Source organism: Paralichthys olivaceus, chromosome 13 (genome assembly GCF_024713975.1).
Source record: "Paralichthys olivaceus isolate ysfri-2021 chromosome 13, ASM2471397v2, whole genome shotgun sequence".
Lineage (NCBI taxonomy): Eukaryota > Metazoa > Chordata > Actinopteri > Pleuronectiformes > Paralichthyidae > Paralichthys > Paralichthys olivaceus.
In genome coordinates this window covers 2,410,469-2,434,892 of record NC_091105.1, presented here as the reverse complement: position 1 = coordinate 2,434,892, position 24,424 = coordinate 2,410,469, and the positions used below count along the sequence as shown (strand labels likewise).

Here is a 24,424-nt window from a genome sequence, read left to right as displayed (position 1 = left end):
CTCAAAACAAAGCCGTTCAAGCCCAAAACTGTCCCTCAGATATTTCACAGGAACACAATAACCCCACGGCGTTTATGAGCTGAACTATATTTACAGTTGAGCCAACGCAGCTGGTGTGATCTATAAGTCATGAGCTCAGAGCCCAGGGGAGCGCGGGGTCATTAAGAGGAGGGCGAGACCACGAACACCACATCCATTCTGTTCTCTACAGGAGGCCTTAATGGCTCTTCAGGCGGAGTGGGGCCCGGCGAGCCGCTAAGCTGGTCAGAAACACATCGAGCCTGTGGTTTGGAAATTAAACGTATGACCCGGGGCGTTGAATCCCCGAGGATCCACCATGGCAAACCTAATTTCTGCACAACAACTCGGTGACGGCAGCGTGTTCTGAATAATGAACTCACTCTGTTTTCATAATTGCAGAACAGGACGTGTTACACTGTCCAGATTGAGTCGCAGTGCAGATCTCGGGGCCTTCGTGCCCAAGGGCCGTTTCTCGTGGTCGTGCCAGATGTTCAACATCGCTGGACTGATTGATGTAGAATTCATTGCCTCCATGAAATCATTATTCTATACATCCATGTGTCACAGGTTTCGCAGAGATGATGGTCAGCTCCGCTTGTAACAGCACTGCCATCTAGTGGCCGTGAGGCTTCATGCGCAGGGAAATGAACAGGGACTCATCTTGTTCCTGACGGTCGTAGAACTGAAATGATTCGTAGACGATTAGAATTAGATCAGAAGCGATGGATCACGAGCGCAACTAATCATAGTAAGTGAGTTTTAGCCTGTTTTTTTTTTATATGTTATTGATGACCTTTAAAATCCTGCACGACAGACTCCTGGTTGTGTTCCACATCTTTTATTCTTGTGTGGACATGAACTGCTTGAGCTGCTGGAGCCGAGATCTTCTCACTGTCCCAGAGATCAGGTTAACAACTAAAGTTAACCTGACTACAGATAATAATATAAAAATGATGATAATACACATGTAGCTGCTGGAAATGTGTTGATGCTATTTTACTAGATCTACACGGTTTATGATTAAAGTGATCTGATACTCTGACATATATTTTACAGAATTCACATCTGTATGTCTGAAGTGGATCCGATCTCCCAGACTGTAAATATTACAGATACAGTTTAGGAACACGTGTAGATAGTTAGATCTCTCCAGACACAGGTTAAATCCAATTTTACTTGTTAAATCAAGGTCAAGATTATAAGGAAACAATATTTTCCCGACAGCGACCACAGGTTTGATTCCACCATGGCCCTTTGCTGCCTTGTCTTCCTCCATTCTGTCTCCACATTTCACTCTTGTTGTCCACTGTCATTAAAATAAAGGTGAAAAATGACTTTATTGTCTTTTAATTTCATTTAGTTTTGCTTTTATATGACCTGTACATTGTTTTCTATGCATTTTGTAAAGATTCTGACATTTCTGCAAGATATTTTTTAGATATAATCTATAACTTAAGAGTTCATGTTTGAACCGGATGAGTGCGTTTGAAAATGATTCATTCATTCTCTTTCCCAAAACAAATATAGATAGAGTTTTATTTTTTAATGTGTGCTCTCTGTCGTCACTCAGCCGTCCTCCTCGTTAAATCCTCCTCCTGCTGATATGAGCGTATCTGTAATCCAAGCAGAACCAACAAGTGCACTTGAGCTTCAAACCCCAGTAAAAACACTCTGAGCCCAGATAAGAGGTCAGCTGAGTGTATTTATTACCGGAGCGGAGAGAAACTCTGCGGCTGTGTGTGTCAGACTCTAATCGCTTTGCCTCGACTTGCAAAATCATCTGAAAACCATTAAGGCAGAGTTTGATAACATCACGTCGACCCGCCGCACACACTCCGCTGGCAGATTAACTGCTCACCGATTAATTAACACAATTACCTCTGTGTGTGCCAATCAGTGTCTTATCAAACTTTGTCAGGCCTTAAACTGTGAATTAATTAATACCCCCCTCTCGTCATTTCTTAATTACCTCAGTTCCAGCAGGAATTCTGGGAAACGCCCGTGTCAGCGTCTCGAGCTTAATGCGACTTTACCGTGAGCTCATTGGTTCATCAGACAGGAAGTGGAAACACGGCGCTCTCGTGCTGACGAGGTGAGGAGGCGACGACATGGTGTAAAAATGGCTCCTTCGTCTTTTTGTTGTTTTGCTGCTGAAGCCGACACTTGAAACTTTCTCTTGAAAGTTAAACACGAATGACCGTCAGTTATTTGTTGAACTCTGATCTCAGTGTTTGTGTTTTTAAAAAAAAAAGGAAATGAAACGTAATTGAAGTTCTGGTGAAACGTGCACTTTATTATTTCCCATGTTTTAATTCAGGGTGACGGGGGAGGGGAAGCTTCTCGTCTGTCAATCACTGTCGATAAAAAACAGAAAGCACAAATTCAGAAACTTTAAATAAAAGTGTCTCAGGATTATGATGAATAAACACAATTACAGTTGATTAATGTCACAAAGTTTACAAGTCGTAGTAATTTATAAATGGACACAGACAGGAAGTGAAAACAACCAGCCTCACAAGGGGAGAAATGTCAAAATAAAACAGGAAATATTAAGTTTAAAAAAGGTAAAATAGTCAGAAAATGATTGAAAGTTAATAAAACTTGAGGTGAAAAGTATTTGACCAACTGCTGATTGTGAGGGGAATTCATTTTGAAGTTTTATATCACCAGGGTAAAGTTTTCAGATCCAGGAATTTCTTTATTTCACTTTCTTTAACGTTGTGAGATTTTGCATTTTTTATGAAACCACTTTTAAATTCACTAGATAAGTTACTAGATTTTAATTTGGATCTTCACCACTTTGCACACGTTAGCTCCCAACACGTGCCTGATTATTGGTCATCAAGATTGACGGATTATTCTCTGAGAATGGAACTACTGGAGCTGAGCCCTGAGTCCAAAACTGAATGAGTTCCACAAGAGATTATGAAATAAATTGAGTAATTTTTGTGTAAAAAAAAAAATCAAACATACGAAAACATATCGTTTGAGTCTCTCAGCTTTAATTCTGATTATTCAACCCTCCATCGTACCTGCTGGGTTCTGGCACAGCAATGGAAGCGCACGTCGTTGAGGCTGGAGTCGTCCAGGCCGTACTGGTATTCCTCCATCTTGGTCTCGATGCCGCAGATTCCTCCGTCGCCACACTCCCCGCTCCAGTGTCCGTACTCCCCCCAGTCCGTGCCGGTGCCCTCCAGCGTGGGGTTGCTGCTGCAGCGGAACTTGATGTTGTTGACGGCCGTGTCGTCACCGAACAGGCCCCGATGGGGCTCCACGCGGAGCTGGAAGGAGCTGAGCACGCCACTGGGGCAGTACTGAGGGTGAGACCAGTCACCGAAGCTGCAGAAGAGAGCAGGAAATACAGCAGAGTGAATAAAACGTGAATAAGAGTCAAGGTTTGGTTTGGAAACGGGAAGTCAAGACATTTCAACATCTGAAACCTAAACTCGATGAACTCTAGAAGAAACAATGATTTTATTTCCATGATGATGAAACTGTCTCCAGCTTCCTGCTGCTTCCAAAACCCCTTTTTAAAAAGTTTTCTTATTTAACCTTTACGGGACAGACAGGTGGGTTCCACTGAGACAGACGGTCAAACAATCAGACCACTGCAACAAACTGATGAATATTTAAAGACATTGATAAAAACCATCTCAGTGACTCTCAAAGAAATTAAGAATTTCTCCCGGTAAGTAAATGTCCTGATGCTAAATTCCAGCTGTCATCACTGTCACAGTTGTATTTTAAAGTAATTAAAGTGATAATTAATGTACGTGCTTAAATGTACGTGCTTTGACTGGTTGTATTCGTTCATATATTCATGTAGAAGCTGATTATAAAAGATTATCACTGCAGAACACCCACTAGCCAGTGTGAGACTCCACAGAGTACAGGAAGCTCCGGCTCCCGTCTTTCCCGCAGATGAGGCGGACGCCGTTCATGGCCGTGTCGTCTGAGGCGTACTGGTTGGACTCCACCTGAGGAAACACAGAACAGTTCCCAGCAGCAGATCTGATTAAACCAGTTTGTCTTCGTGTCATTTGTGCGTCGGCAACAAGCAAATGTGACGTAAGATTAGTATCTGATAAAACAAGAAGTAAATTCTGTCAGTCTGCGTTTATCAGATCAACCGAGTTTATTTCTGTCGCTTTGTTTCCCAGTTTGAATGTTCGTCTGAGCTGGAGGACAATAAAACTGTTTTACCTTATTTCATTTATTTAGCTTTTTGCTGATCTCACACTGATTTCTGTGCCATCATATGTTGGGATCATAGAAAGTAAAGTGTCTCTTCACAGCCGGTTTGAGAGGAAGAAACAATTCCACTACTTAATGTGACTTCAAGAGTTTTAAAATGTTCTTCTTGCCAAACGTCCTTTCACCAAACTGTACGTCCCAGGAAGTGAAACAACCAGCCTCACAAGGGAAGAAATGTCAAAATAAAACAGGAAATATTAAGTTTGAAAAAGGTAAAATAGTCGGTAAATCACGTTGGTGATGAAAAATCATGTGAAATGATTGAAAGTTTAAAAAAAACTTGAGGTGAAGAGTATTTGACCAACTGCTGATTGTGAGGGGAATTCATTTTGAAGTTTTATATCACCAGGGTAAAGTTTTCAGATCCAGGAATTTGAGATTTGGCATTTTTTAACAGTCCCCTTATGAAACCACTTTTATTGAAACAACGTGAGGAAAACTCAGATTTTTCTTCAGGCTGAGAAAAACACAAAAGTCACGACTGGCTCAAGGCTGAAAATTATGAAAAACACAAAAGTTCATGAACACGATCAAAACTTCAAAAAGGGCAGATTTTGTCAAATAAATACATTTTTGTAAAAGTCATTCAAAATGTCGAAACAGGAATTATGGACAAGCGGAATGTCCGTGTGATACAGGCCTTCAGTTTTTCAGCCACTGAACTTAGCGAGGAAAGATATTTTAATTTGCCTCAGTAGTGAGATAAAAAAATAATCGGTGAAATCGGTGTCTTTACCCTGATACTGAAGCCAACAGCAAAGAACTTGTCGGGACACATCTCGGGCCACGTCCAGTTTCCGAACTGCTCTCCGTTCGTCACAGTGAGCAGAGATTTGAACTCTCTGTCGTTGAAGGCCACGCCGGCCCTCTGCAGAAAGTTCTTCTCCTCACACAACCCCACGGACAGCGCGGCCAGCATGGCCACGGCGGTGAGCAGACTCGCCATGTCGACAGCAGTGAGTGGGTGTTTCGCCGTGAAATGCCAGCTAACGAGTACCGGAGGGGGTTCAGCCTCGAAAAGCTCTTATATAGTTCACGTGTTGGTCACGGAACAGACCACCCGTGAATCATTTACAGAGACGCAGAGCGGCGTGGGAATCACCAGCTGCTGTCGGAGAACGAGAAGGTTTGTCTGACGCCAGATTCCACATGATGCTTATTTCTCTAAAGTTTTTGGTGAAGTGGATCTGATGTGAATTCAACATGTGTGCATGTCCAGAGAGCTGAGAATCAATGGTGTCACTGGAAATCAACGTTTCAGGGATCGTTATTGTCCAACAGCAACACTGGAACATCACTCCGTGAGCACTTATCTGCACCGAGGCCCAACAGCCTAGAACTTTCACACACACACACACACACAGATATCAGTTCCCTTGAGATGCCCATTTCTAGATCCAGGAATTATCGCCTGGGAAAATGGTGAAAATGTAGAAAAACGTCTTCTCTGTGGGAAAACTTTTTCTTTATCTTATTTAGCAGCTGTGTGAATAAATAAAATGCACAGAACTATTCAAACCTGTGGTTTATTTTTGCGTTTGCCGCAGTGGCGGCAGGTTAAGCTGGTGTGGGTTGTGCGCTTTTTTAATATATACAACATGTCATCAGCCAGAATGTTGAGTTTTAAGAGAAGGATTCTTTTTTTTTTGTCTGATTATAAAAGCACATGATGTAACAGCATGTCACCTTCTCACGGGGCCGTTTATCTCCTGACGTACGAGTCAAACACAGAAAACTGAAGGACGAAGTGGTTTTTAACATGGTTAAGAGTTTTCTGCTGAGAAAGTGAAGCTGGTTCGTTTTATTGTGTTACTGATAATAAGAAGGTGAAGTTTGAGAATGAGTTAGCGCTTCACATGGTTGGACCTGGATCAATGATGTGAAGGGGATCAGTAAAATCTTAAAATCAATTCTAACTCTGACTGATAGAGTTTTTATTTCATCATCACGTTGATGAAGATCCTTGACTGTCAACTCGACTGAAGTCAAACCTGAAACGAGAAGAAGAAAGTTTCATTGACAACAACTTCACTCACACCGTTTGTTCGCAGTCTGGTTTCTTTCACAAACCTCCGTCTCCACCAGAAGTAAACTGCTCCACCTGCAGCTGCACTGAAGCCCACGAAGGAGAAGACGATCCCCACTGTCATCTTCGCATATTTAGCATCCAGAGCAAACGAGTCTGTAAGAGAGAGAGAGAAACACCGACAGTGAAATCTGTACCTGCTCACAGATACGATGAGAGATCACATGTTATAGACGCGTACAGCTTCTACATGCATGTAATTCTGGGAAGGTTCTGGAGTAACTTCCAGAACAGAAGTCCAGGAGAGAAGAACCGTCTTAAGAGGAACATTATCACAACCTCACAACGCTTTATCAGAAACTCTGGACTCAGCATAAACGAGCCTTAATGTAATCAGTCGTTCTCGGGGGCCCCTCTCAGCTCGGGGGGCCCCAGCAGACACCTTCAGATTCTCTCCATCACACTCTCCTCTTCAGACATCGAGCGTCTTCTTTCTCCTCCTGTCACAGCTTCTCGGATTCGCAAACCTCACGCGTCAACAGCGGCTGACGGACAGAACCATTGTTCGTCGCCGCTGTTGATTCTGCCGCCACTTGTGACCGAGGAACGTAGCGGCTCTGGTTTGTTTGGACTGAAAAGCAGGAGAGGGTCAATTGAGCTCGATTCTTTTGCGGGAAAACAAAGGCAAAGAAATCCAAAATGGGAGCAGGGACACAAAACCCAGGCTGGAGACGTGAATAGGGAAAGTGTGTGTACGACAGCTGGAACACTGAGGCTACAGGGACACAATAGACGAGCTGGCGAGGAGTCGGTGCTGGACGGCTGGTGTAAAGACTCGTGAGGGAATGAGAAGCAGGTGAGCAGGTGTGTGTGGAGATCAGGTGATGTGGAAACACAGGGATACACCAGGGACAACTGCTGGACGCGGTGAGATCTGGCATCAGATTCCAAACGCTCGGGGGTAGATTCTGTTTCCCCGTCGATATGTTCAACCTCAACTTGAACCGAGCCTCTGTCACTTCCTAACCACTTCTCTTCGCCACCACCCCGAGAACTGGAATTCAACGTTTACCATAAAATGCAGCCGGGGGGGGGGGGGGGGGGGGGGGGGGGGGGGGGGGGGGAGGACACACGATATGCCTGAGGCTAAACCGAGAGCGACTCCATGGGTACGTCCACTGGGCTCAGCTTAACATGAACCAACCTGGAGCAGACATGGAATCTTAATGTCAGCCACCGTTCCAACACTTTAAATATCCTGCATCATCTCCAGTTCATCCATCCTCATCCTCCTGAACTGCAGCTGACACACGCGGAAGACTTGAATATGTTTACTGACCCCAGTCCAGCTCCAGGCTCTCTGGCAGACTGCTGTGCTCCACCCTGCAGCTCACCCTCTCCCCTCTCTTGGGCGTCAGCTCCAGGTAAGAGTGAACCTGGAAGGTCCAGTCCTCGTTGGCCAGGACGTCAGTGGACGACACGTCGCTGGAGACCTCCGCCCCGTCCCTCAGCCAGCTCACCCTCACTTCTTGAGGATAAAACCCCAGAACGCTGCAGCGGAGCATAGTCCGCACCCCGTAGTCAGCCGGCTTGTCGAGATGGACCCTGACAACCGGCGGCACTGGAGTGTGGAGAAGACCAGAGCAAAAGATCAGCAGCTAAACGACCGGCTGGACGTAGAAGACCGTTTTATTTAAGCCATGAAATCAAAGCACAGGGAGAGAGACTTTGATTCCTTTTGTTTTTCAATGAAGCAAATGAAACCAAGGAAATGAAACTGTGAGACAAACAATAACCTGCTCCAGTAGAAAACACAGAAATGTACCTTTTCTGTCCAGCGTGCTCTGTCTGAACAGTCTCGCATTGTATCTGCAAAGAATATCCACCTGAGCTCTTCTCAAGGCCATTTTCCAAGCCTGGGTGTTGTAGTGTTCTGCGTTTTTGATGCCATACGATCCAAAGCCCACATACTTCCCGACCCGAGAGTCATACATGTTGTTGAGCTTCATGTTGAATATGTTTTTCACCAAGAAAACCACGTCGGTGATGTTGTCTCCATACTCGCAGTCGTATATCCCCTGAAACACGTAGCCACCTGCAACAGCAAGTTACACTTCAGGAGAGAATACAAATAAAATAAAGTAATAAGAAAACCTCAGCATTGATTTAAAAGGACCTCATTGTACTATAGTAAATAAAGGTTAAAATAGACTGAACACATGGAGAAGAAACCTACCTGTTGGTGAAGTGCAGAGCAGAACAGCAGAGACAGTGAGACTGTGCAGGAAATTAAGTCCCTTCATCTTTTAAACACTGAAAACTACATTAAAAACTTCTCACGCAAAAGAACACAGACTCGATCGAGCTCAAACCTCCAACGCCTGAAAACTAAACTGCATCGTGCAAATATGACGTTCGTGTTTATGCATGAGAGGAACTGGTCTTTCAGGTTTTATCAAAACTCTGATGTTTACATGTTTTAAAAGTGCTGTGGGGAAACACAAACAATGGAATGCCGGTTACTGTGGCAATAAAATCACTGCCACTTCTCAAAACTAATTCCTCATTCAGGATTTGATCTCGTGACTCTGTCATTTGAGCTCAGCTGCAGCGTGTTCATGTACAGCAAAATCACAGCTGCTGTATTTGGGATTTTCAGCGTTCGAGATCTAAGCTGCGTCCATCAGAAGCTCAACGCGCTTACATATTAAAACGTGGCAGCGACTCATCCATCACTATGAAAATAATTAGATCCAGGCCCGAGTTGAACAAATCCAACGGAGGCAGTTTGAAGCATCTGCATTCGGTGACAGTATTAAAACACAAGCAGGCAGAAATGACGAACGGTATTTTCAGATCGTTGGTGTCAGGCGGTCGCTGCAGGAGCAACAGCATCTTCAGTCAGTGCTGAGGTAATAGATGGTGACTCTGTGATCGTGCCACACAGGCTGTCACATCTAAGAGTTAATAAACAAACAGGGACGAATGCAGTGGATTTGTTCTCTTTTGTTTTAATGTCTTCGGTTGACGAGCAGAAGCACAAACAGATCGTTTCAGGTTTCCTTCATTTGCTTGACGTGCTCATCACGAGCCACGAACACGTTACTGAGCTACAACATCACCAAACCTGAGTGAAGCACGAAGCTATGATCCACAGAAGGTTGTGTTTTTCTTTTCCCTTGAAATGTGTTCATTTTAATTAGTTTGTTTTTTTGCAGGATTTCACAAAAGAGACATTTTTCTGCCAAGAGAACCCAAAGAACAATCCATTATATTTTGGTGTGGATCCAGATCGGGATTTACCGCGGGTTTAAATTCCGTGTTGTTGCAGAAGTAGAAAAATATGTGGAAACCGTATAAACATTGTTGAGATAAAAAAAACCAGAGTCTCACTCCCCAAAAGAAAAAGAGAAGGAAACGAGAGAAAAACACAATCACACATCTGGCGTCAAAGGCTTCAGGTGTTGGTCTTGACGTGTGTTACGGCCGGTGAGACTTGTTGGATTTCACGATGAGCCACAGTCCTGTGACAACTCCAATCAGACCCAGGATCACACCACAAACACACACTGATGTCTCGACAGCCTGGTGGTCTGTGTTCTCTGCAAGCTCTGGAGGAAACACACACACAAACACACACACAAACAAACACAACACACACACACACAAGATAACATGTGAGTTTCAAAAGCATGAGACTTTCTTAAAGTGCTAATTGCTTGAAACACAGTTAAAGACTGGATATAAAGATGGACGATGCATCTCCATTTCCTTGCACTGTCAAGAAATGAAGTATTTTTACGTTTGGCCCATGTCCCATCTGCTAACATGGAGGAGTCAGGGTTTATGACCTTTACTGCATCCAGCCAACAGGGGGCAATAGAGACCCTTTGGCTCAACTTTTGAGGAGCTGTCACGTCGTCCATCTTTATTTACAATCTATGATAAATACTTGGAAGTTCACGTAACTTCTCTGTTCTATGCTGACGTCTTTCTCTGTGCATCCTTTTGTGTGTCTGTATGAGTGTGTTTGTGTGTTTGTGTGTTTGTGTGTTTGTGTCGAGCAAAGTGCATCATTCTCTTCATGTTTATGAAAATAAACGCAGTGAGCCAGAAGCCTGTTCTCTATTTCTCAGCCTCCATCTCTTCCTCTCTCTGTTTGTTTCTTTTGTTCTCTCTCTTTTTATCATTACTTCCGCCCCCAAGTGCGTGAGCCGCGAACAAACACGAAGACGCCGTGTGGAAATATCATCATATTGACACCCAGGCCAGCGTTGGGGGCTGCGGAGCTGAGGCCCGGAGGATGCAGCAGGTCCTCGACTCTTTTATTCACCTCCAAATGCTTTCAGTTTTTCACGCAGCTGTCGTTAGATATTCTTAGATATTCTTTTTTTTTTTTTTTTTTTTGCTATTAAGCTTTAAATTTCTGCAATAACATGAAAATAAAAGAAATAAATCTGCTCTTCCCTCAATCTCTAAAACCACTTAGGTCCAAAGCAAAGTTTTATTTCTCTGGATGAGGTCTTGTTTCCTTCGTTGGTCTGTTAGTTAGCTGCAGGATGGATTTCCACAGAATTTCTACAGACCCACCCCAGAACCTGGTGAGCGGCGCCTGCAGGCTGATGTGGTCCACGCTGCAGGAGTAGATGTCGCCCTCCTGCGGGGTGAAGTCCAGGTAGGAGGAGATGCGGAAGCTGAAGTCGCTGTTGGAGTAGTACTGAGTCTGGCTGACCTCACCCTCGTCCACCGGCTGCCCGTTCCTGGTCCAGGTGATTTCCACCACAGGCGGGTGGAGGTCATTGACGAAGCAGATGAGGGTGTTGGGGACTCCCAGCTCTGTGTGCTGCTTCGGGAACATCAGGGAGGAAGGAGTGACTGTGGATGAACCGGTTGACGGACACAGACAGTTACACGACATGGGGACAAATATGTGGACGTGTTTATGTGATTGATTCCCAATTCAGCCCAGACATGCTGCTTCTCCACAGACAAAGGAGACAAGAGGCGTCCACATGCTTCCTCCACTAAGGAATATTTTCATATTTTTATTTTAATTCGCAGCCAGAGGAAGATTCACAGACACACATGCGTCCCAGCATCACGGAGCTCGTGCTAATTAAACACAATAAACAGTGAGAGATGCTTTAACCTGCAACACGAGCGTGATTATAACACAGAGGCTAATTACAGCTCACATGGATTTTCTCTGCTTGTACCTGTTCATCTCTTAAGAACACTCCTCTCATTAACTTAATACTCACATTACATCTTATCAGTACTTTGCTCTGTTCTTGGGAGTAGAATGGAGAGATGAAGTCATATATTAAGTATCTGCATCATCACATACTCAGACAGGGATCGTCTGAAAGTACCTGAGTGCATTTACTCACGTCCCGGGTATTCGCACTTTCAGAATAGAGTATTTACGCAGCAGAACTCATAACTCCGCCCAGGCCCTGGATCTGTCCCCTGATCTGGATCTACACAAAAATGTTATCAGTTCTTTCCACATCACAGCCTTTTATCTCGGTTTGCGGAAATCTGTCCGTTGACCTTTTCGTGATCTCACTTACAAACAAACAAACAAACAAACACAGTCGTCGGTTAACCAGTAATCCACAAACAAACAACAGCCGATGAAAACATTAAATCTTTGGGAGGAATTCAAAATGAGAGCTTGTGATGTGTGAAAGGACGAAGGAGGTGGGACAGCTCGTCTCACTCAGATGTCTTCACTTGTACTTGGTTTCATTGAATCTGCTGTTTGAGGCCTAGAAAAGTCAAAGTGGAGGAATTTTCTTCGGAGCTAAAGTGAGATTAGTCCAAAAAACAGGAATAAAAAGTATGAATATAAATCTGTTGAGCAGAAATGTATTCTATTTTTCTTTGGCCTCCCATTAATCTTGAAGTTAGAGTTTCACAACCGCTCAGATTTATCTTCTTACCCTTGGAAGGAGCCGAGCACAGTTTGAGGAAAGCTCGCTTCACCTTGAGCAGCAAAAACAGTCCGATGCTGCTTATGCGTTGATTCATTGGTATTAACAATCTTAAAATGTCATATATCACTTAGAACTCAAATACTTTTACTTTAGAGGGACTTGTGGAGTATTTAATTTATTCTTGTACTGTTATTTCAACTTAAATAAAAAGATCAGTGTGATCGTTTTTCCACTGTTTAAGTTAAACGTAGTTTTAAAAGCCAAGATCCTGTAGCTCTGAAAATTCTTTATTATCAGTAGAAACTAAACAGAGTCCATTAAGGAGAAACGCTCCTCTCACCTCTGACCTCTGGGGGATAATTCTCTCCCTTAGCGGCACGGGGGATGTTGTACCTGCAGGTACCCAGGGATACGTATGCGTCTTTGTCCAGTCCAGGATCCGGGGTCCACTGCTCTGCAAACTCCGGGAGGCGTTGAACTGCCGTATAGGTGAAGGGGTCGACGTAGAGGAGCTGATCGCCGTCATATTCAATATCGTACTGACCGTTTCCCTCCACGTCTCTGTCGCAGAAGGTCAAAAAGCGAAGCAGGTGTTTACCTGCAGGACAAAGACATCACGTGTGACGGATTGCTGCCGTCAGCTTGTTTGAAAGACTCCAGAGAGCAGATGTGGTGTCTGGAGCTGAACAAAGGCCTCAGACACCAGACACCAACTGCTGCTGAAAGTTTGGCTGTGGTGCTTCACCAGCCATTAAAAGTATCTGACTAAACAGTGAAATGGAAGTGATATACAGTGATATATCCATAAAATACTTCAACCACACTCTACTTTCAATTCAACATTATCTCAAGGCTCTTTACATAGAAGGTCAAGTCCTTAAAATCCTTTTAAATATAAAGAAACCCAACAGTATGAATTTAGAAGTAAGACGTTTTCATCCAGGCCTTTGTAATCTTCATTTTCATCTGAATACAAAACTCCTGACGATCACGATTCATGTATTTCTGCCAAAACTTACCTTGACTGGCTTTTGGAAAACAAATCAGCAGCGCCAGGAGCAGGTTCCTCTCCATGCTGCAGGGACATCCGACTGAGCGGGCATCTCCTTCCTCCCAGACATTTCACATTCTGATGGTACTTCCTTACAACACACGCCAACCAAGGCCTGTGACTCAATGACAACAACCTCAAAACCACTGGAGAGGAACATGTGAGTTTACCATGACTGACTGCTGCCACCTATAGAACAGACATGATAATTACAGCAGGGCCGGTCCCTGACTCAGGTGGTTGGTTGTCTTTTTACTGAAAATTTCAAGTTTACAGTTATTTAGTTGTTTATGAACTGTTATTATATTATATTTACTGTTCACACTGTTTTATAGCAAGTGAAGAAAAGAACTACTAAACAAGAGCAGTTATGATTTGTGTGCTAATCCACAATTATGTTTTTTAATTTGTCACTGATTTGAGAATTCAAATAGAAACGAATAATTTGTAGAACTTATGAATAAATGGTGGATTTTCTTTAAATCTATTTTCAATCATTATTCTGTCTATAACATGCCAGAAAATATATATAACCAGAATGGTACTCAGTGGAGCACATACCTCTGTCAATACCCAACAACAGGCCCAGTAAATAAAATCAAGCTGCAGAAGATTGCGCACACTGTCTACTAAATATAACAGATTTAAAATATATATATATTCATGCATTATTCCCTAGGATGTTAATTTGAAAAATTGTCTTTACAAAATATCTTGCAACGTTACAGACATTAGAAATATATTTCCCGACCTTTGTCCAGATCCCAAATTGTACAGGTTCTTTCTCGGCCCATGTTCCATCCTTTCTCCAAGTTTTGTGGAAATTTAACTGGTTTAACAAGTTTTTGTGTGATTCTGTCAAATAAACCGAGGTGAAAGGTTATGTTTTCACCTCGGTTTGTTTGTCACAGAGGTAAACATACAATTTATAATTTCCTTTAGACCTCGGGAGAAACAGGAAACCAAGATATTCACTTCACTGTCTTTCTAGTGGCTGTGTGACAAAGAATCACATCAACATCTAACAAGACAAAAACACCCATCGCCTTTTTTTCTTTTCTTAACTTTCTGCCGTTGCACTAATCAATGAATCCTCCAATAATCCCAGCTCTATACTAACCATCAAAACTGAGTCAATAATCTACACGCCAAGTTTCAAAAATACAGCCTCAACTAGAAAAAGGTCAAATGAAATCCTGAGCAAACAAGGAGACAAACAGTTTTGCTGTTATGAATGTAAAAACTAAAGTCGGTCAATACAATGAAACTTTCAGACAAAATTCAAACTCTTCTACAGAAGTGAATATTTTAATAAACACAGTTGTCAAATGAAAGGTATGATTCTGAGAGGCATGTGCACGCTCATCAGGAAACAACCAAGACAGGAATGAGAAATAACAGCATGTTAAAAAAGATAACTCAAAAATAAACAGCAGAAATACAATAGTTTGTGCAATAGCAAATACAGTTTAAATATATACAAGCATGACTTCTTTCGCTGAACATTCAACAACAGCTTTAACTATGCATGGACTGCGAGGACTGTCCCGTCTCTTCACAGGAAACCTGTGGCGGGATTCATCTTCAGTTACTACAGTCGGTTCCATTCGTTCCAGTAAGTGCCGAGCGGCCAAACGATGGGTTTTGAGAAACCTTCGACCCGAGTGCCACAGACGTCTTCCATCCTTCACTCGTGTGGGAATCAGAAACCTGCTCTGTGACCTGATGACATTCAGCAGCCTGTGTTGAGAGCGATACCAAAGCTGAGCTGATTTCAAAATACTGAAGACTGACAGTAATTCAATCAGGGTCACGCAAGTCGGAAAACGTTTGTTGGGCTTTGAGAGTGACGCCACGTAAATCGAGACAAAATAAATACGTAACTTAATTGCAAACTTTGAAATTACAGTATTTTACCATATATCTATACTGTATTATAAATCCACCTTGTCTTCAAACAAGAGCAAGAACTACAAGCTGCAAAAGAAAAACTGCTGCATGAAGTTCAACGTCTAACTAAGGAGAATTATGGCTGTAAACACAACTCGAGATGTAACCAAGTTTAAATTTTTGACCGGAATATGGCAGAAAACATGAGTTTAATTTACTACTCAACAGACCTGCGAACATGAGGAGAAACCTCCTGAACAATAAGTTATTTTTCCTAATAATCAAACAGTTATTCACAATCTGGATCATTAAGGCTGAGTCTAAGGGGGTTGGTCTAAAGATTAAGTGCGGCAGAAGGCCAAGATGTTAGAAAAGCAAGGCTCGTGACCAAAAAAGTTGCTGGTTCAAATTCCAGTAACATCTGAGGAAATGTGGGTGAAGAAAACAAATAAATAAATACTCTTCCACTCCCTCGCCACCAGAGGACACAGCGCAGAGGCCGACCAAAGCAGATTTTGGAGCGTGGCCCGTCTTTCCACATCCTTTTTTCGTTACTCCGCTTCCCTCTTTGGGGGATCACCATAAAATTCTTCTTTATAAAAGAAACATAAATTTGTACAAGTATTTACAAAGGGGAGGAGAGGGGAACCAAGGCATTTAGTGTTTGGGTTCTATATTGATCCACAGAGACATTGTTTCACATCCCTCAGTCCCACATTCAAAACATTTGACTTGTGTTTTTTTTTTTTTTTTTTTGCCATGGTGTTTAATATCTCAGCCCACTTCACTTTCAGGGTGTGTTGTGTCCTGGGCCAGCCCAAGTCCCTGAGTTATTAGTGTTTTATTTTTTTATTTTTTTTTCCTCACTCTTAGCCGCTGCTAAGGATCTCAGCCAGAGTCTGAATCGCTGGTGTCTGAGGACGACGATGAGGAGGAAGAGGAAGAGGAGTCCGAGCTGGAGCTGCTGCCACTGAGGCGCGAGGGCTGCGTGTTGGTCTCGACAGCACTGGGCTTCTCCGCTGAGGAGAGGAGGAGGAGGAGGAGAGAGGAGGAGGAGGAGGTTAGAGTGAGTGAATCTGATTTCTACAGCTGCACCAGGTACAGATATAAAGGACTATTGATGCACCATGTAAAATATCTAATGACAGTCGGACAATAATGGAGAAGATGCACCTATAAATAGCATCAAAGGTTCCGAGGACACATGCAGACAATGAAGATGAGCTCACCTTTAGCTTTCGTGGGTTTCTTGACAGAGTTGAGTTGTCCGCTGACGTCTTGCAGCCTCTTCTCCAGCTCCCTCCTCTTCTCCAGAGTCAGCTCCTCTTTAGATTTGCCAACGGTGCCTTTCCCTGCTGCAGGTGAAACAATGACGAGACTGTTACACCTGACATCCACCGAGACAATGCACTCACTGTTACTGAAAATGTGCCAAGAGGGGGAGCGGCGTGAGCGGCACAGTTAATCAGGAAAGAGACGGAACAACCATGTAAAAATAGAGTCATCAAGAAAGTGTTTGGTCTGTAAACATTACAGAAACATGAACTGTGCCCATAACAGAAGCCCAAGGTGTGTTTTCAAATTGCTCCCAGTGTTTCTCACAGAACGAGATCGGTTTTAATGGTCCACTGACACAGGATGGAGAAATGGAGGAAGAGACTGAACGAGCGAGACAAAGACCATTCCACAGAGATCTACAACGGCAGATTAGAAACCTTGAAATATTCAGGTTCACAGCTTCCTTCAAACGGCTAAAAGAAAAATACAACAAGAAACACTGTTATTATATTAAACCTTTGGTTCCTGTGTGTAGACTCATTATTTCAGCTCTACACATCAGTTACTTTGAGCCAACAGACCAACAGAGCTGAAGCACAAGTTGCACCATCATCCTGCAGCTTTGCTTCGTGAACAGCTGACTCAGCCGTTTTTAATCAGGTAAGGCAAGAAAGGATCGCGGTGGCATTATCATATTACAGTTCGTTGTTAACAGGAAGAAATAAACCTCAAGAAAATGAATGTTGCCACTAGTGATTCATGTGGAAAACCTCCTGACGTGCCCCGAATATAAGAACTTCCATGACATGCCATTGATTAAATGCTTCATGCATCAATGCAACACAGTGCGTACGAACTCAGCAAGTTAATCATTTTAATTTTCCACATGGAATACGCTCCTCAAGACCAAAACAGCAGCGTTCACTCAGGAGGAAGAGTAGCTCTTGTTCACAGAGGAGAGATGAATTAAAGATGTGGGTGCAGAACCAAAGTCAAGTGTGTTAACAGGCTGAGAAATCGTCGTCATGTGCCTGTCAGTTCGGTGCAACACTATGGTTTTACTTTTATATCTTCAGCAGTCCAGTCAGAGTAAAACCTGACTTTGATATAATGCGATTGCCTTGATCATGCTGCCTCATTCTTGGCCTGCCTTCCTCGACCTCTGAGGGACAACAGCTGAAGCTTTTTTCTTTCTGCTGTGTCTCAATGATGCCGCAAAACAATCACAGTGAAAATCAGGGGCACTGAAGTTTTGGTGTGTTTTTGTTGCCAGAGCCTGCACCTCAGCTTCATGCCTCATCCAAAAATAACCTGAAGAAAGTTTCGACCACATGCTAGATTGCTGCTGTCCCTGTTTATCATCAGATACGTGCAAGGTTACACAGGAGACATTTTTAAGACAGTATGCTTCATGGTGGGCGTTTCATCTACCTGGTTCTCCGTAAGGCTTGCGGGGCTTCTTCCTCAGACAGGTCATGACGTAACGCTCCAGCTCTTTCAGCGTCGATGGTTTCAGTGTTTCAAAGTCGATCTCAATCTCCTCTGGGTTAGTGTCCCTCAGCGAAGGCTCCCTGGACTGGATGATGTGGACCACGCGGCCCAGCTTCTCCCCCGGTAACTTGTTGATGTCGAGGCTTAGCTGGCGCTTTTCATCGTACGACATGGGCACGATCTCATCCTCTTCCTCCGAGTCGTAGTGCGGCAGCATGGAAGGGGCCACCGGGGGTTCGAACGGCTTCTTTATGGTCCTGAACAATTGAGAGAAGAGATCGAATCAGGATGAAGGTAAACATTATCAGCCGCTGCTTAATATCTAAAACAGTGTGAAGATGAGATAAGGTGGGTCATTGTTTTACTACTGACTTGCTGTTCTTGTTACTCTTCTTCCCCTGGCTTTTCTTTGTCTGCGAGCCACCTGCTCTGGCAGACTTGCTCTTCAGCATTTTGCCAGGCATCTTCCATTCCTCAGAGCCAGCTCTGCTCCTGGTGCCTCTACTTTTCTTCTCCAGCTTCTTCTTTTTCTTCTTCTCCTTTTTGTCCTTCTTCTCTTTTTTCTTCTTGGTCTTGACAATGGGGCCTTGAGAGAGGGCAGCCAGCTGCTCGTGCATGGCTCGGAGCTGAGAAAAGATTTTAAAATAACACCCAAAAAATGATCGCAGTGAAAAATATTTTTTGTTTCCGCGCGAAATGTGTTGTAACACTTGAATAAATAAATAGTAACTAGAGGCCTTACTTGTGTGCACACCTGATCCTGTAACTCAGCCAAGCGATGTGCTCGCTCTTCTTCACTGTCTGAGCTGGGGCTGCTCTCGCTCTCTTCACTCTCGCTGCTGGGCTCACTCTCAGAGGTAGAGGAAGATGACGAGGAAGAGGAGGAAGAAGAGGACGAAGAGGATGTTGGGTTGCCACTCATCGACATGTTTGTAAGATCCATGTGTGGTTCGTCTGGCATCTTGGCAAAACGGAACTCAAAAACATCCTTGGGCGCAAAAGAAAAAGTCAAAATCAGAGTTAAGAAACGTGAGGAAACATAAAATACAAAGAGTCATTCTGAATGTTTTGAAAGTCACAGTACACAGCTAAGCTCACCTGCAGCTTCCGTGCCATGCCGACAACATCGTGGTCAGGTGGGTTGTACTTGTAGCAGTTGGAGAACATGAGTCTGACATCGCTAGCGAACTGCTGAGCGTCCCTGTATTCACGACAGTCCATCTTCCTCTGATAACACGGCGGGGAGAATCATTTTAGTGCTTCACACAGGCACATTTTATTTTTTGGACTTTCAGGATGTTACATTTAAAGCCATTAAGAAACGTAACGAGCATCACTGTTTGACGTTATCAGGAACAGAGAGAGTAAAACTCATTCACTCATGATGTTTTCATCCCAAAGCAACGTAACATTCATTGCTAACGAAGAATTAAAAGTACGTGATAATTCACCTTGATGGTGCTGAGGTCCATGGGGCACTTGATGATGTCATGATAGTCATGAAGTCCCAGAGCAGCAGTGTCCACAGGTGTGTAGAAAGGCCAGGCGTACGCTGCATGTTTCTTTGACAGCATGTCTTTCAGCAGCCCACTGCAGTACCTCAGCTGAGGACTGAGTTTGCTCTTCTTCAGCGCCTGAGGCTGGACAGAATCGGGCAAGTCCTTCTTGGGGGGTTTGATGGGGCGTCCGCTGCCGACTCTGCGTCCACCGCTGGCCATCATCGGCTGGAGGAGGACAGGACCTCCAGGGCTCCTGACCAGGCCCATCCCAGGTGGAGTGTCTAAGTTCATGCCCCCCATGGAGATAGTGTGCATGGAGGTGTCGTGTACTTGGCCCCCGTGTCCTCCTTTCCCTAAACCTACCATGTGGGTCGCTCCAGACATGCCCACACCCGAAATGCCCACAGTAAAGCCCATGTTGGAGGGGGTGGTGGTGTCTGCCTTTCTTTTTACACCTTTCTTCTACAGAAAACAATAAAGAGGTTGGAAGTTACTACGATCATTTTACTCATTACTCCATTTTAAACTTTTCTTGAAACTCAAACACTGAATACGCCAATAAGCAACCACTTGAAGTTGAAGTTTTTCCCCCAACACAAATTTACCACTATGTGTTTTGTTGTACCTTGGTTGTGGGCTGTGTAGGAGGCAGGCCCATGATGTTGGCAGGAGGCAGGCTTTTGGTCAGCACAGTCTGGGGAGAGTTAGCGAGCATGGACTCCCCAGTGTCTGAGGAAGAAGGGGAGTAGGCCGACTGTGACACTGCTGGCACCTGCTGAGCCCTGGATGCTGAGAAATGAGGTCAGCTTTAAAATTTGTTTGGGGGAGGCACATTATCATTGGAGATAATTTCATAACAGGAAACTCTGAGAACAGAAAACTACTGAATATTTCTAGAGGTTAAAATAACTATTGGTTTAATTCTGTAAGACTTTGTCATTAACTCACAACTAGATTTGCGACCTTTTCCCCTGTTGTTTTTGTTTCGAGGAGCAGGAGGTGGAAGCTCAACTTCCTCCTGGGGCATCTGGGCCACTTTCTGGAGAAAGATCTTCTCCAGGGACTGGGCCATCAGCACAATGTCGTCTGTCGGCTAAACACCCAAACAATTTATTAACTCATTAGTAAAACAGAAAAAAGCCCTGAAGGTAAAAAAAAGGATGCATTTTAATTTAACTTAATTAATTAATTTCAAATGAATTACTGTAACTCAAATGACTTGTTTTATCAGTGTTTAAAATATCAGCTGCTGACAGAGAAAGAACACAAACAGAGATCTGTTTTCTCCCATTTAACCTACCTTGTTGTAGATGTAGCAGTTGGTGAACATTGTGTTGAAGTCCTGTATGCACTCACTTGCACAGCGGTAGAAACTGTTCTCCAGACGCTTTTTTATGGTCCCCATGTCCATGGGCTGTTTGATAATTTTATGGTAATCCTGAAAAACACAGAATGAGACACTACGTTTTTTTGTATGGGTTCACAAAAACAATCTATCAGAGAAACATCCATTTAAAGATATTTGTTTTGCACAGACATGGAAAAAAACGTATCGAATGAAAGTGGAAGTAGAAAGTTAACGTCTCTGATGAACACTGAACTCACTGGTAGGTTAAGCCTGTAGGCATCCACAGGCTCATGGAAAGGCCAGGCAAAGTGGTGCCTCCACAGACACTTAATCAGGGTCCTCTGGAGGTACTGCAGCTGGTTGGTCATCCGGCCTTGTCGGCTGGGATCCTTGACCGGGGGCTGCAGTGGGGCTGGGGGGCCCTGGGGCATGGTGTGCGGCAAAGAGGGGCTCTCAAAGTCCTCGTACAGTAGGGAGGGCTTGCGAATACGTTTGCCCGAGCTGCTGTGTTGGTCCATCCCGCCACCGGACAACCCGACCAGGGAGCTAAAGTTTAGGGAGACAGAAAGACCAGAGGATGGAAAAGTGATTCAACTGCTGCAAATAAAAAGGTCTGAACTCAAACTGCTGGAACAGACTACCTTATAAAAACCCACAGAAAAAGATACCTGCTGTTTTAACGTTGACTGTGCTGCATTAACTTTTCCACCATTCAATAGATTCAACTCACATATAATTCTATACATGCTTTATTTATGTAACCTATATGACCAGTGAAACTATGGCTGTCTCCCTGTCAGCTAAACGTTATCTAGGGAAACTAGACAATAATCAACAGGCTGCTACTTTTAAAGCAGTCATGGGAACCATCATCGCATGGGTTCTCACCAGTTAACAAAACAAACAGTCATTTATAATAAGGCTGGGTGATAAGACCACCGAAAGCTGAGCAATATGTTATCCAATTTTGCTCATGTGAGTATTGGAAAAAGCTTTTCTTTTAAAACTGTCACTAATAAATACATCATGAGTATGTCACACTCTAAAGCTGCAAGGATTAATCAATGCACAAATTATTGAACTGAGCAACAGGGTTTAAAGAAACTGTGATGATAGCTCTTTAGTTGCTCAATGCAGTGATCACGAATATAATAAAATGACAATAATAGGCCCCATCTCACGTGAACTTAATGCTTTGTCACTCCTGTGAATTGTGCAGCCACTTTTCACAGAAACTAATGTAACTGATAATATTTTGTGGGATTTGTTGTAAATTTATTACTTACTGAAGAGAAAAGTTTCAAATGCATAAACCCAACAATGTCACAAAATATAAATCATGTTCAAAAATGCTTCAAATATAAGAAAATGGCCAAAAGAATTGTAACAGCAGGTTTCTATGTATAACTTGTGTGATCTCATGTCTTCCCATTCAAAAAAATGGTGACTTGAATGAAACAATGTGGTCTCACAGTTGATCCTGAGCAATGCATAGGCCACATCTGAACAATGAATGAAATACAAAAGGACACTCTCAGCATTAGGAATATAGAGTTAAGCAAATTTTTAAAAAACGAAGATGATGCAGATCTTAAAATGCTCTGAAAAGAAAAGTCACACCATCTTCAGTGTGGCCTGTTTTACAATGAGATGACATAAGAGCATTTACTACTCAGCTTAACAGAGGTCTCTCAGTCCACACGGTCAAAGGAAGCCCCTCTGATTTTACCCCACCGATCAGGACACACACACACACACACACACCTGCCCCACTGACACACAAACCATGGCAAAGCCTGTGAGCTGCTTTTCTCCATCAGTCAGAATCCGAGCAACACAAAGAGAGGCTCAGACGTGTTTGTGTTACAGGAAAAGCATTAGCTGCTGTGTAGTAAATACAATACCATATAATTCCAGTCGGATTTGAGCACCACATATTGTAGCTTTTTGTTATTTATCAGGTAATATGGTAAAAGAAGGGATTAGACCTTGTATTATAAATAAAATGGGTGATTGTTTTTGCCGGAAAAGGGCAGAGATCTCAATAACTATATAAGCATATTAATAAGCAGTGTGATGATTCCAAAATCAAGGTAAGGACATCATAAGTGTGATTTGTTTTTTAAGTGTGATTCATCGATCATGATGGGACAAAAACAATCTCACAACAGTCTCTGATTCTATTTTGATTTCTTACTGCACAACACTTTGGTCAACCCTGGTTGAGCTTCACAAATAAACTCGATTTGATTTAACACATGCCGTTAGACAGCAGGCGTCAACAGTTGGTTTAACAGGATAGTAATTTCATGATTGTATTTAAGTATTCCAAATTGCAAACGATTGCCTCGTACATTTAGATTGAAAAGACCTGATGTGGGATATGTTGTGTGCAAACTATAACTCATAAGGTTTTCCTTTGTCTATGGAATTACAAAAAAATGCAAGTATTGCTGTACACACCTGCTGCTGTTGCCCTCCACAGATCATTAACTTTTCACTAAGATATAACGTCAAATAAATAACGATCATGAGGAAACATGAATCAGCTTCTTCTTCCTCTTCGAGATTAAAAACAACGTGTTTCACTAAACAGGAAGCGATGGAGGAAGAATCAAAACACGCGGGTCAACAGCAGAGGATCGCGTGGTTTGCACGCCCCGCCCTCCCTGTTTGTAAACACTGCCTCACAATGACAGCAGAGGATGACGGAGACCTTTTATTTGATTTTTAAAACAAAAAGATTAAAACAAAAACAAAGCGGAGGTTTAACGGCGCTGCAGCGGAAACCGATCAAAACATGAACCGTCGATCCGGGTCGTTTGGGACTCAGCGCGTAGCCGCTGCTAGCCGAGAGCTAGCTGGCGTCGCTGGGTTTCAATCAAAACAAAAATATGTTTATTTGACTGGAACCGATTTTTTTTTTTTTTTTTTTTAAATGGAAGTAAATGAAGTGTGTAACCGGACTGGACACTAAGCAGCAGTTAGCGTTAGCCGCACGAACAGCGGGATTAGCAGGGCAATGAATGACAGGGAGCCGGTGGGAGCAGCTGTCACCCACAGCCTCTGCTCCCAGGCGAAGCTAAAAGATTCAACATGTCGATAAACAAACGATCCCAGCGACAGTCGGGATTAGCGAGGCTGCGATGGAAGCTAGCTAACAGCGGTGTTCAGACAAGCTAGCCCCGCTGTGGGGAGGCTAACAGGCAGGATGACATTTAACGCTCCTCCGCCTCCACGGCCGCTGCGGAGCCGATTCCACCTCCGCTGGAGAAAAAAAAAACCCCGCGGCTCTTACCTGTCGTGAGGCGGGTTGACGGCCGCTTCCATCCGGCTGAAGGCGGAGCGTTTATCGCGGTTCCAATTCTTCCAGCGCCCGTTGACACTTCAGCCCGAGAGGAAAAAATCCACCCACCGAGATCCTCCGCAGCGAAATGGCGCCCGTTCGCTTCCGTGTGACGCTATATAAACCCCCCCGCGCGTTGCTGTGACGTGTTTCCTGTCGCGCTCGGGCCGACCCTGCCCCACGATTGGCCGAGAGGAGACGTCTGTCAAAGCGCAGCACACGCCCCCCCTCCCGTCCCTCGGTACACGTTGTTCTCGATCAGCTGTTCGGTGAAAACAATG

General features: G+C 43.7%; 4 protein-coding genes across 8 annotated transcripts; all 4 read right to left on the bottom strand.

Moving 5' to 3' along the window:
• Nucleotides 1-2,287: 2,287 nt before the first annotated feature.
• LOC109643537 (vitelline membrane outer layer protein 1 homolog) lies at nt 2,288-5,293 on the bottom strand. The gene is made up of 4 exons (XM_020108684.2): nt 5,012-5,293; nt 3,886-3,998; nt 3,054-3,360; nt 2,288-2,375 (listed from the first exon to the last, which is right to left on the bottom strand). Exons 1-4 carry the CDS (start codon nt 5,219-5,221, stop codon nt 2,373-2,375), a joined length of 633 nt encoding a protein of 210 aa, XP_019964243.2. The 5' UTR covers nt 5,222-5,293; the 3' UTR covers nt 2,288-2,372.
• A 498-nt stretch (nt 5,294-5,791) lies between these two features.
• LOC109643536 (class II histocompatibility antigen, B-L beta chain-like) lies at nt 5,792-8,718 on the bottom strand. The gene is made up of 5 exons (XM_020108683.2): nt 8,538-8,718; nt 8,127-8,396; nt 7,641-7,922; nt 6,346-6,457; nt 5,792-6,266 (listed from the first exon to the last, which is right to left on the bottom strand). The coding sequence occupies exons 1-5, from the start codon at nt 8,602-8,604 to the stop codon at nt 6,221-6,223; spliced, it is 777 nt and encodes a 258-aa protein (XP_019964242.2). The 5' UTR covers nt 8,605-8,718; the 3' UTR covers nt 5,792-6,220.
• A 574-nt stretch (nt 8,719-9,292) lies between these two features.
• On the bottom strand, nt 9,293-13,453 carry LOC109643539 (H-2 class II histocompatibility antigen, A-U alpha chain-like). 4 transcript variants are annotated; one of them, XM_020108691.2, is made up of 4 exons: nt 13,260-13,453; nt 12,581-12,801; nt 10,892-11,144; nt 9,293-9,912 (listed from the first exon to the last, which is right to left on the bottom strand). In XM_020108691.2, the coding sequence occupies exons 1-4, from the start codon at nt 13,312-13,314 to the stop codon at nt 9,782-9,784; spliced, it is 660 nt and encodes a 219-aa protein (XP_019964250.2). In that variant the 5' UTR covers nt 13,315-13,453; the 3' UTR covers nt 9,293-9,781. The 4 variants fall into 4 exon arrangements, with proteins under 4 accessions (XP_019964250.2, XP_069393659.1, XP_019964247.2 ...); XM_069537558.1 differs by having other exon boundaries at nt 10,892-11,176; nt 12,634-12,801; XM_020108688.2 differs by having other exon boundaries at nt 10,892-11,176; nt 13,260-13,445.
• Nucleotides 13,454-14,571: 1,118 nt separating this feature from the next.
• Nucleotides 14,572-24,256, bottom strand: brd2b (bromodomain containing 2b). 2 transcript variants are annotated; one of them, XM_020108686.2, is made up of 12 exons: nt 24,096-24,256; nt 21,055-21,343; nt 20,750-20,887; nt 20,398-20,542; nt 20,075-20,238; nt 19,402-19,911; nt 19,049-19,177; nt 18,693-18,938; nt 18,323-18,576; nt 17,891-18,207; nt 16,411-16,536; nt 14,572-16,200 (listed from the first exon to the last, which is right to left on the bottom strand). In XM_020108686.2, the coding sequence occupies exons 1-12, from the start codon at nt 24,125-24,127 to the stop codon at nt 16,070-16,072; spliced, it is 2,481 nt and encodes an 826-aa protein (XP_019964245.1). In that variant the 5' UTR covers nt 24,128-24,256; the 3' UTR covers nt 14,572-16,069. The 2 variants fall into 2 exon arrangements, with proteins under 2 accessions (XP_019964245.1, XP_069393655.1); XM_069537554.1 differs by having other exon boundaries at nt 18,705-18,938.
• Between the last annotated feature and the right edge of the window lie 168 nt (nt 24,257-24,424).

Bases quoted from the DNA above. Each gene is read 5' to 3' on its own strand.
- LOC109643537 (XM_020108684.2), bottom strand. From the start codon at position 5,221: ATGGCGAGTCTGCTCACCGCCGTGGCCATGCTGGCCGCGCTGTCCGTG. The intron at 3,999-5,011 runs GTAAAGACACCG...GTGTTTCCTCAG, and splicing joins CTGTTGGCTTCAGTATCAGG to GTGGAGTCCAACCAGTACGC. The intron at 3,361-3,885 runs GTGGGTGTTCTG...TCTCTTCTGCAG, and splicing joins GTGGAGTCTCACACTGGCTA to CTTCGGTGACTGGTCTCACC.
- LOC109643536 (XM_020108683.2), bottom strand. From the start codon at position 8,604: ATGAAGGGACTTAATTTCCTGCACAGTCTCACTGTCTCTGCTGTTCTG. The intron at 8,397-8,537 runs GTAGGTTTCTTC...TTGCTGTTGCAG, and splicing joins GCTCTGCACTTCACCAACAG to GTGGCTACGTGTTTCAGGGG. The intron at 6,267-6,345 runs GTTTGTGAAAGA...TTCTCGTTTCAG, and splicing joins TACTTCTGGTGGAGACGGAG to GTTTGACTTCAGTCGAGTTG.
- LOC109643539 (XM_020108687.2), bottom strand. From the start codon at position 13,314: ATGGAGAGGAACCTGCTCCTGGCGCTGCTGATTTGTTTTCCAAAAGCC. The intron at 12,839-13,259 runs GTAAGTTTTGGC...TTTGTCCTGCAG, and splicing joins TTTTCCAAAAGCCAGTCAAG to GTAAACACCTGCTTCGCTTT. The intron at 9,913-10,891 runs GTGGGTCTGTAG...TGTTTCCTCCAG, and splicing joins GCCGCTCACCAGGTTCTGGG to AGCTTGCAGAGAACACAGAC.
- brd2b (XM_020108686.2), bottom strand. From the start codon at position 24,127: ATGGAAGCGGCCGTCAACCCGCCTCACGACAG. The intron at 20,543-20,749 runs GTAGGTTAAATG...TTGGGTGTTTAG, and splicing joins ACTGCTACATCTACAACAAG to CCGACAGACGACATTGTGCT. The intron at 18,208-18,322 runs GTCAGTAGTAAA...TCAATTGTTCAG, and splicing joins AAGAGTAACAAGAACAGCAA to GACCATAAAGAAGCCGTTCG.